Source organism: Colius striatus, chromosome 6, assembly GCF_028858725.1.
Source record: "Colius striatus isolate bColStr4 chromosome 6, bColStr4.1.hap1, whole genome shotgun sequence".
Taxonomy (NCBI): domain Eukaryota; kingdom Metazoa; phylum Chordata; class Aves; order Coliiformes; family Coliidae; genus Colius; species Colius striatus.
Genome location: NC_084764.1, coordinates 10,384,707 through 10,396,028, shown reverse-complemented (window position 1 = coordinate 10,396,028; position 11,322 = coordinate 10,384,707). Strand labels below are relative to the sequence as shown.

The window sequence follows — 11,322 nt, the reverse complement described above, 5'->3', positions numbered from 1 at the left end:
TCTTGCAATAAGATGGTGTTCTTTCACTGCCACACTACTACCTCTTTGGTGTGGAGGATGACAGTGTGCCTCATACAGACGGAGTTAAGAAAGAGAAGAAGCAGAGGAAGAAATGTTAACCAAAAATGCCACAAAAATTACTTCTTTTGGGGAAAATTGTACTAGTACCCCTTCTGATCCTGCAGATTGGATGAGCCTGGAGGGGTGGTTTATCAGAAGTATGTCAGGAGCATCTCAATTTCCAAAGCAAGAACGCCATGCCTCTGCAAATGGGCCGATGTGTCTGCAAGCTGTCCCTGGGGACACAACCCGGCCGTTACACTGCAGAGAGCAGCCTTGCTTACCTCGGAAAAGAGAAGGTGGCTCCTGCAGCGAGTAACTGGGAAGCCTGGGCTGTGACCCTACCTGAGGACAAGGCAAGAAACGTATCCGGCTTTCCTTTATTTCCAGGGTCTCTGCTTTATTGAGAAGGGTGTCCCCACACCCACACAGGCTGCTGCCAAGAAGTCGGGTTTAATATCAGCCTTTATTATTCACCAGAGCTCCTAAGATAGCACTGAAGGGAGAAATGGGTCAGTGGAAAGCAATGGGTAGAAATAGTAAATAAGGTTGCTTAGAGGGCTGATGTGGTAGATGGTGATGTCTGAAGTTTGCCATCTGTGCCCAGGAAAGGGAGAACATCCTGAGAGACAGATGGCCAAGTCCACTCTCATGCTGTTCTTTTCAGAGAGGGGAAAAAGAAACAAAAAAATACCAACCAAATAAAAGTGGTCTGTAAATGCCCTTCTCTGAACTCCCAGTTACACAGTGCACTCAGCCTTTGGTGTTGTTTTGACGTGTCTGGTTACTGCTACCAGGGAGTTAAAAAAAAGTAGGAGTTTGTGTGTATGTGGAGAGCAAAGATCAGATGCATTGTTTTGCTTAGATGCCATTGTGCTTAGTGCACTGTTTAAAACGGGGCTGTTACGTGCCTGGGAGGGAAGGAACCCTCTCTCCGCTGCCTTACTTCCTTCTCCAGAGATGATTTTTTTTGCAGCACCTGGCTCTCTGCTATTTATGGACAAATCTCTGCGAGACTTGTATTGTCTGAGACGGGCCAGTTGGGAACCATCCCAAGATGTGGGCATCCCCTTAAATACAACGCCAGCCTTTCCCTTGCAGATGCCAAAGCTGTCCCCGCAGGAACGTGCATCTAACCTGGCCAAAGGCAGCGGTGGCGGCTTCCTTCGTCCTTCTGACCGAGCTGAGTGACAAGCTGCACGCAGCTCCCCCGGAGCGCAACGGCCCGGCTGCCCCAGCCCGCGAAGGTGCCCGCAAGTGAGGGACCTTCTGCCGACAAACGGCCGGAGTCGCCGGCAGCCCGGCTGGCGCTGCTGCTGGGAGGGATAGCCACAGGAGACCACGCTCGCCATCTCCTGGAGAAAAGCCATTTGACGCTTACAAGTTTTCCTCTCTTGCCATCCTTTCTGTCATACCCGTGTCACCTCTCTACAGACTCGTGGGATGAGCCTTTTAAGGGACATAAGAGACAGATGGGTGAATTCCCTCAGCTGCTTCCCTTTGCAGGGGTGGTTATGATTCAATTGCCACAGTTCCAAAGCTGCTGAGGAAACTGCCCAGCCAGACATTTGTTCCTGGCACCAAGAACTGAGGCTCCTGCGATTTTTAAAGGATGATATTTGCTTAACAAGAGCTCTAGCACAGATTTCATAGAATCACGGGGTGGAAGGGACCTTTAGAGATCATCTAGTCCACCCCCCTGCAGAAGCTGGTCCACCTAGATCAGGTCATACAGAAATGCATCCAGACGAGACTTGAAGACCTCCAAGGAAGGAGACTCCACACCCTCCCTGGGCAGCCTGTGCCAGGGCTCCCTCACCTCACAGTGAAATAGTTTTTTCTTATGTTTAAGTGGAACTTTCTGTGTTCCAGCTTCATCCCATTACCCCTTCTCCTGTTGCTATATACAATAGAAAAAAGGGATGCCCCAACCTCCTGACACCCACCCTTTAGATATTTGTAAATATTAATGAGATCCCCCTCAGTCTCCTCTTCTCCAGACTAAACAGATGCAGTTCGCACAGCCTTTCCTTGTAAGAAAGATGTTCCAGTCCCCTGATCATCTTGGTGGACCTGCACTGGACTCTCTCCAGGAGTTCCCTGTCCCTCTTGAGCTGAGGAGTCCAGAACTGGACACAGGACTCCAGGTGAGGCCTCACCAGGGCAGAGGAGAGGGGGAGCAGTGCCTCCCTTGACCTGCTGCCCCCACTCTTCTTGATGCATCCCAGGATGCCATTGGCCTTCTTGGCCACGAGGGCACATTGCTGGCTCATGGTTAGTTTGCTGCCAACCAGGACTCCCAAGTCTCTGCAGAGCTGCTCTCCATCAGGTCAATCCCCAGCCTGTACTGGTGCAGGGGGTTGTTCCTCCCCAAGTGCATTTACCCTTGTTGAACTCATGAGGTTCCTCTCTGCCCAACTCTCAGGCCAGTCCAGATCCCACTGAATGGCAGCACAGCCTCCTGGGGAATCAGCCAGTCCTCCCAGTTTGGTGTCATCAGTGAACTTACTGAGGGTACACTCTGTCCCCTCATCCAGGTGGTTGATGAAGATGTTGAACAAGACTGGCCCCAGAACTGATCCCTGTGGAACTCCACTGGCCACAGACCTCCAACTCGATTCTGTGCCATTGATCACCATCCTTCGGGCTCTGTCATTCAGCCAGCTCTCAATCCACCTCACTGTCGACTCATCCAATTCACACTGAGCTTTCTGATGAGGATGTTGTAGGAGATAGTGTCAAAAGCCTTGCTGAAGTCAAAGTAGATGACATCTGCTGCTCTCTCATCTACCCAGTCAGTTATACCCTTGTAGAAGGCTCTCAGGTTGATCAAACAGATTGTTATCAAAAAAAGCCTTTTTCAGTCCTCAGTGGGGCAGTGTCCCACAAATAATCAAATAGAAACTGTTACCTCCAGTGAAAATTAGGTACTGAACAAATTGAAACTAACATCTTTTACTTAGGTCAAAACAATTCTAAACAAGATTACTAGTAACTTGTTTGAAGTGAGATGCTAACACCTCAGCTGTAAGCACAGCCAAAACTTTGTGTAGATGATAGTTTTGAGAGCTTGAACATATACATTTCATACATTAAACTCAACGCTTATACCACACAGTAACTATTGTACCCTCACCAAACCATTATAAGACTTGTAGCACTTTGTCCTCTTATATCAATGCTTAAAGAGCATTGATTGCAGTGGAAGCTAGGACTGTATGACAATGCATGGTTGCCTGCAAGACCAGGTGTATCAACCCCTCTCAGGGTAGCAGTCTCTGCAATAGGTACTGACTGTGACATACTCTGGTCAACAATGACCCTCTGGCTCAATGACCCTCTCAGCCCCTCTGGCTGACAGAGAGCTTGTTCTGGGCACTCCCAGCTCTCCTGCCACAGATTGTAAGAGCCAACAAGAAAATATCCAACACTTGAGGCAAAGATGTGAAGGCAAGCTCTCACAGCCTCCCAAGTCTTGGGATCAGTATCTCCTCCCAAAATTACCCAAGATCCACACCTTGAAGTCATCGTATGTTTGTCTGAAGATCCCTCTTCAGCAACAAACATGAACATCTACCACACAGGCTGAGGTAACCCAGGACAACTCCTCTAGACTAGAGAAAAGCATTCACAAAGTCAATTAGCAGTTCATTTTTTAATGAAATGAAGATTCATACAAACACGCAAGAGACTGCTTTGGCAAGAGGCACATGTTGCCACAGAAGGGCTCCTGCAGTGCAGCCAGCAATGCTCTGCTTTCCCAGCCTGACTTTCCTGCAGCGAAGGCAAAGCTCAGAGTCCAATAAATCCAAACATGAATTTTCTGAACTCTTTTTCTGTTCAGAGGAAATCACTTGCTGCTAAAGCTGTTCAGACTAGTCATTTTGCAAGTGGTGCTATAAAGCTGGTCAGAAGGGAATGTGTTGTGGCATAATTGCCCTATTTCAAAGCATTATCCTGTAATAACAATCTGCAGCATGGCTGTGCTACAGAGCACAAAAGCACTGCCCTCAGCACACTCTGGCAAGCAGCCCCAAACCAGCTCCAGCCTCTCACATCCTCATGGCAAGGCAGAGAGGGCTGTAGCCAAGGAAGTGTCTGCTATTTGCTCTTTCCAGTTTTGACCTGTGTGATTAAGCCAAGCTCTGAGCTCTCAAATCCTTTTTGGAAATAGAGACCAGCTTTTCTTGAACAACATATTAGGAAACCACTTTCTGGCATGGAAAAGAACGCCTCTGAACTTTTCCAAAGCTATCAATACAACAAAGAAATCTCTTCCATATTGTTTGGTTAAAACAGAAAACATGTTAAACTGGGTTGCAACTTATGAGAGCTGTGGGTAGAGAACACTTCCTCGCTGCTAAAATCCAAGTCCCTGAGTATTCACTTGTTTGCAACGGCAGAAAGTTGGTCCCGGATCCTTCCCAGACCTTCCAACATAGTGTCCAGGGTTTCTTTGCTCAGTTCCACCGTCAGTGCAGAAACAACAGGACTATTTCCACATAAGGAAACATCTTCCTGAATCTGAAAATGTGAATGCAGACATTAGCTGTGTGAAAAGTTCATTCATCTGTTTTTTCAGCACTACTGTAACAGTTGGTGTTTAATAGGTTCAGAAATAGGCTGTGCATTTGGCAGCAGCTCCTCCCAGAAGGGCCAGGACCCTTTTTCCAAGCTGTGTGCCCCAAAAGCCCTGGGAAGCTTCGCAGAGACTCCTGGCAGGAAGGTGCAGTCATATTAAATACATCTCAGCAGGTACTGCACAGGATACCTCACCCCATCCCCTACACACAAATCATACTGGTTTTGCCTCCTCTGAAACCCACTCATCCTGTTTTTACTGACTGGGGGACCCAGAATTGTGCAGAACACAAACGGTTTAGCCATACTCCCCAAAGGACGGATATGGCTAGGGAAGGAAGTTATTAGTATTCAAAAGTCATTTCCCAACTAATGCCATCAGCTGAGTGGCTTAGAATTCAAGGGCAATGACTTCAAAATTTGTTGTCTTCTTTTTTGGAGAGAAGAACAGACACTAGGAACAAATATGCTGCTTCCTCACATCCTCAGGTAAGGAAATGTCTCCCTTGCAAGGAAAAAGAGGGCTTTTGGCAGAGACATCTCCGCCAGGCTCTGAGGTGTTTCAGAGGAAGTCTGTTAAATGCCTCTAGGCAGCAGACAGGCCCAAGTCAGGGGCCAGGCTCCATGACTCTGATCCTACATCCTTTAGGGTCACAGAGGTTACCTTTAGCTGAAGCAGGCATGTAGGGACTGCCATTCTGCTGATGCTGTCTGAAGATGTCTTGATGTCCACCCTCCAGTCCATGTCAAGCAGCCGTGGGAGGGAGACTGTGGGGCAAGAACAGCACGTGAGGCCTGGCAGTGCCCCAGGCCCCCACACCAACAGGGACGTGCCTTTCCCCTTCGAGCCCCAGGAACTGCACGACTTCAGGGCTGCTACATGGCTTCACAGCACTGTACTCTGCCATAAACCAGTCTCTGAAAGCCTTCTCATGCCACTGGAGGGACAAACAGGGCTCTCCCATCACTGCGTGCAGGGATGGCACAGAGCAAGTACAGGGACATTCACAGAGCAGCTGGAAGAGGAGAGCAGGAAGGTGTCTTCACCTCTTCACTCCCTGCATTGTGCCTGCAACACCCAACCAGTGTTTCACCCCAAGTTGTTTTGGGACCTGCACACTTTGACAGGAAGGCACACAGGACTGCCCTTGAAAAGTCCAATGGTACCAAACACATCATTTCAACCAAAGCAACCTACATGAAGCATCCTTCCAGGCTTTAAACCAAAGCATCCTTCCAAGGAACAAGAAGTCTGTGGCTGCCTCTTGCAGAGAGGAAGTAGCGACACTCCCTCATAATGGCACATACCTAACAGAGCTGCCTGCACCCAGAGCCCTTGGGAGTCCCTAAACACAGCACAAAGGAGCACAAAAGCTGAGATTCAGGTGCTCCCAACAACACTCTGGCCCAAACAGGCTGGTTGCAAGCGTTCTCTGTCAGCTCCTCGGATCATAAGGGTCTTCAACAGCATCTTTCAGTTCTCAGCAATAAATACAAGGAACTTTGGAAGGGTTTATTCAAGTCAAACTGAGGGAAGTATTTAGATGGGTCTAAACAAAGTTTCCTACTTTCACTTAAAAACTCCAACGTTTTAACCTAGAAACAATATTGACATGTGATGTCACAGTCATACAGCAGTGTTCTAAACTCTGAACTCCTGTGACTGCAGGAGACAGTGGCATCAAGATGTGAACTGCTACTTACTCTGACTTGCTTGTGCTTCACTTCTCCAGGCAGAGCTGTGAGAAAGTGGAGAAGAGAAAAAACAGTATCAGCAGTGCTTTGAGAAAAGAAAGAGGTGAGGAAAGCATTTGGAGCAGCTTCTCTGATAGAAGGGGCAGCAAACTGCAGCAATAAGCAGGGCAGAGACTGCCTGTGCTGCCAGGTGCCACGGAAAGACTGTCACTGGGGGACAATCGCAGGCAAACTGGCAACCAACTGCTGGGTCTTCTCCACATGCAGCTCACTCACAGCAGTGCTTTTCTCCCCGGGGTTATCAAAGCAGTGGGTACTCAGTGAGATGCAAAAGCATGCAGAACTGCCATCCTCTGCCACCACTTCACCTATGCTCTGCCATGTCAGCCAAGGTACCAAGCAGACACACATCCAGGTGCTACGTGGGCAGATTCTGTAGTGCTGAAATCCAGCTCTAGGAGTTTTACCATCACCTGTAACATTTCTCTACCACACAAGTGAGTTGTTAGGATAAAAAGGACTTTGCAGTATGTGAATGAGGCCCACACCCATTCCAAAAGTCTTGTGAAAGCCCTCGGGCTGTGTTTTGTTTTCCAGTCCACTTTCACTGAACTCCACTCATCCTCACCTGTGTGACTGTGCCCAAGGCACACACAAAATTCACAGAAACAAGACTCTGCCTGCTGCTGACTCTCCACTTATCAGACCAGACACCAAAGCTTTAACTTTCCAGCTGAAAACAAATGGTAGTTAGGTCAAACTCACATATTCTCCAAGAATATCTTGGTCAAAAGGTTTTTCAGGTTTTGGTGGAAGTTTTCTGGGAAGAGAGCGAGGATATCTTCAGCCCTCGTCAAGCCCCGGTACACGACGTGCCTGGTGAGGTGGTGCAAAGCAGACACCAGCTGTGGGAGAGGCAGAAGGGGCTCTGCTGGGCCGAAAAGCGTTACATACAGCACGGGACGCGGCCGCCGCAGCCGGGAGAGACCGCGCTGCTGCAGGGGCACCGACGCCGCCGGGGCTGCCGGCAGCCTCGGCAGGCTGGAGCCGGGGCCCTCGCCGCGCTGTGAGCGCTGGCCTCGCTCTTCCGCCTCCCGCAGGGCCTCTCCGGACCACTGTGACCCTAAGGGTTGGCTGCAGCCGCGGCCGCCGTCCTCCGGAGCGCCGGGGCGCGGCCCGACCTCCCGAGGACCCGCGCCGAGCCCAGGACCGGCGCCCGCGGCTCCTCCCGCTCCCGAAGGCGCCCTGCTCGTCCTCCACTCCGCTCCCGCCGGGGCCCGGCCCTACCTGCTCCGCTTCGGCGGGGCCGGCGGCCAGGCTGGGGCAGGCACGCTGCGCCAGCGGGCCGAGCGAGGCGGGCGGGCTGGAAAAGCACTCCTGGCACAGCTGCCGCACGGCGTCCCGCGACGGTGCCTGCCGGGGAACAAAGTGCGGAGACAGGCTCAGCCGCGGCTCGACAGAGGAGGCTCCCGGCGACCCGTCCCCCGCTCACCTTCAGCAAGCTCTGCAGGGCGGCGAACTCCCCATCACCCACCGCCGCCGCCGCCATCTTGGCGCTCCCCGCGCCGGCGCGCCACGCACTCCCCAGACCCGCGGCCGTCCCGTCACTCCGCCGTCACTGGGGCGGAGTCGGGGGCAAGGCAAATGGGGCGACCGGGGCGGGGACTGAGCTAGCGGGAGGTACGGCCGAGCCAGGCTGAGGGCGATGCGAGAGGTGAGGGCGGCGCAGCTGCGGCTGAGGGCGGTGCGAACGGTGAGGGCGCTGCCCCTGAGGCTGTTTACGGCTGGGGCTGGGGGCGGTGCGAACGGTGAGGGCGGTACTGCTGGGGCTGGGGGCGGTACTGCTGGGGCTGGGGGCGGTACTGCTGGGGCTGGGGGCGGTACTGCTGGGGCTGGGGGCGGTACTGCTGGGGCTGGGGGCGGTACTGCTGGGGCTGGGGGCGGTACTGCTGGGGCTGAGGGCGGTGCGGCTGGGGCTGAGGGCTGTGCGGCTGGGGCTGAGGGCGGTGCGGCTGGGGCTGAGGGCGGTGCGAACAGTGAGGGCGGTACTACTGGGGCTGAGGGAAGTGCGGCTGAGGCTGGGGGTGGTTCGAACGGTGAGGGCGGTACTACTGGGGCTGAGGGAAGTGCGGCTGGGTCTGGGGGCGGTGCGGGCGCTGGAGGGGGTTCGAAGTTGTGTCAAACCTCAGCCCCCTGTCGAAGAGTCTGCAGCCCCCGCCCCCTGCGGAACCCACTTACTGAGAAGGAAACAGCCTTCTCGTTGTTTTCTGTAATTCCCAGAACATATGATTCCAGGGCACGCTTCCCCATCGCTATTTCTCTCCCAGCACCCCCATCCTCGTTTCCATTGCCTCTGTCCTGTATATATATAGTATTCTTTATATATATATGTATATAAATACACACGTGTTCTATATGAATAATACAGAGTACGAAATGCCAATATGTAAATTCTGTGTGCACTAGGTTTGGCAAGGGAAGGGGCATCCTCTTGCAGAGGACCTAGTTTCCCCTCTCTCGTGCTGGGAAACCTTAAAGAGCAGAAGAATCCAAACCGAGAGAATGTCCATTTCCATCATTTTTTATGAGCAACAGGAAACCAGGCTCTGGGGGAACTGTTTTTGTGTTGATATTAATTAGTGTGATTAACTGGTCTGGAGTGCTGCCATGTGTTTGTGCTGTTTTCTCTAGCATGGTGTCGCCAACGAGCCTAACCCAAATCTAACCTCACGCAGGCAGCAAGGCAAGTAAAGCTGATGCTCTGCTACAGGGAGTCATCTCCATGATGGAGCCTGACTGGGAGAACTGGTGTGCTGTGGGGTTTAGCAGCAGGACCGAGGGGACAATGGGGCTTGTAATTGGCAATTGCTTATTCAGGTAACCATACTATACATCTCAACGCTCTGAGCAGGAAAGGAAAAGGAGGTACACAGACGAACTCTATCTATTCCTTCCTTAGAGGAAGTATCTTAAAGATTTGGCGGTAGTCCCTCTTTTAATGATGCCACGGCAATCATTTCCCACTGTACTTTAGGCCCATCTAGGGACAAAAGACCATGATTAGCTTTAAGTACCACAGACCTTGGAACTCCCTAAGGACAGGGAGGGCTTCGTTACCACTTATGGTTCAGGACAAAACAGACCAGGCTACTCAGCTTGGGGAAGAAAACAGAAAAGAATTTAATCCAGCACCAACTAAAGCATAACCATAAAACCCCCAAACCTGACCAACACAAAACAACACAGAGTGGTACAATGATGAAGAGCACAACCAGCCCTTTAAGACCACCTTCGCCCCACCCCTCCCCTCTTCTCAGGCTCAGAGCCCTGATCCCGGTGTCTTTATCTCCTCCCCTGCTGAACGGCTCAGGGGAGCAGGGAATGGGGGTTTCAGTCAGTCAATTTCTGATGGCTTCTGCCGTTTGTCTCTCCTCAGGGCAGGTGGGCTCCACACCAGTCCTCCCTGCTCCTCCACGGGGTATTTCACACACCTGGCAGCCCTGCACAGGCTGTTCCAACATGTGTTCATCCCAAAGGCTGCAGCTCCTCTCTGCCTCTCGTGTGGGTCTACTCTGCGGCCCCCAGGCTCCAGCACGGCCTGTGCCATGGCTGCCTCCTCACACAGTCTTTCGCCCGTCCGGGTGCACTCACAAAGAGCTGCTGGGGGCTCTCAGTCCTGCCATGGCCCTCCATGGGTTGCAGGGTCACAGCCTGTGTTCTCACCATGGGTCGCAGAGAGATCTCCAGTCCAGCGAGCCTCCTTCCTTCCTCCTTCTCTAACTGTGGAGCCTGCTTGTACCACTCTTACACCTCCTTCCAAGCACTTCAAAGTCCCATGCTTAAATAGTGATGGCAGAGGCACCAGATTGGCACAGCTGGGCCAGAGGTGGGTCTGAACCCAAGAGCCGGGGAAAAGGCCAAGAACCCTTTACCAGATCTGCACTGCAACCCCCTCCCCCTATTACTCAGCAAAAGCCGCTCCTCACAAGCCCATGACACCCACCTGTACAAATGCAGCAGTGTCTGTAAACTATACACTGGAAAGGAACAGAGGGAAGGATGGTGTGATCCCAATTTTTGTTTCCAAAATTAAAGGTTTACAGTTAGTGGCTTGACAGTAGCATCCCAAAGGAAAAACAAGCAAGGTAGTGTTTAGAGGTTAGGGTTTAAGAGAAACTGGAATCATATTCTTTTGTCCTTGCTCAGTCTTCAGATGAATTGAGGCAAGTCCCTTTTGTCACGAGGAAGGTAATGTAGCTATCTGTATGACAAAGTCCTGCATTAATAAATGTGTACATTCAATAAGCAATAGTGGATGTGAAAGGATATACAGAATGAAGGCAGCATGAAAAAACACCACCGTAGTAACATGAGCAAGTAAGCCTGAAGGAAACGTGGGAATCGTTCACCAGATATCACTTAATATTGTAATTGCATCATTGACCTCTTAAAATCTGCCTGCTCATCTTGTTCCCAGACCAATAAAACTATCACTTCCTACAGCAAGAGGTAAGCAGAAGTCTTCTAAGCAATAAAACTTCTGAAATGCTGTGTCCAGCTGGGGAAAAGGGCCACTGTTTTTTTTCAGGGCTTTTCTGAAGCAGTGACTTTACAAAAGTTAAGTACAATCAGGTTGATCCATGCCTAGGTAAAACTCTTAATTGCATTGGGTAACAGTTGTACAGACAAGTAGGTTGATAGATGCAAAGGGTGGAGGGGGGATCTGTGTGTCACTGCCAGCTATGGTATGACTATGTGGCAAGAGAGAACATTTACCTGTGAGTCACTTACTCAGAACACAGATGCTGCCTGCCAGTAAGCACAACTGGCATCCTACTGAATTTGCTTTCCAGTCCAGCTCCTATCATTGCCATTTCCTCACTCTGGGAGCCTTCTAATTATGAAGAAATAATGATAGGCTTGATTTAATATTAAAATTGAAATACTGTTTGTAGCTCGTGGTCAGAATCCAACAGCAGTGCTTAG

At 51.1% G+C, this 11,322-nt stretch overlaps 1 protein-coding gene across 1 annotated transcript; it reads right to left on the bottom strand.

Moving 5' to 3' along the window:
* Window positions 1-3,700: 3,700 nt before the first annotated feature.
* Window positions 3,701-8,099, bottom strand: COMMD9 (COMM domain containing 9). The gene is made up of 6 exons (XM_061998551.1): window positions 7,829-8,099; window positions 7,624-7,749; window positions 7,102-7,241; window positions 6,346-6,380; window positions 5,306-5,409; window positions 3,701-4,584 (listed from the first exon to the last, which is right to left on the bottom strand). Exons 1-6 carry the CDS (start codon window positions 7,883-7,885, stop codon window positions 4,444-4,446), a joined length of 603 nt encoding a protein of 200 aa, XP_061854535.1. The 5' UTR covers window positions 7,886-8,099; the 3' UTR covers window positions 3,701-4,443.
* Between the last annotated feature and the right edge of the window lie 3,223 nt (window positions 8,100-11,322).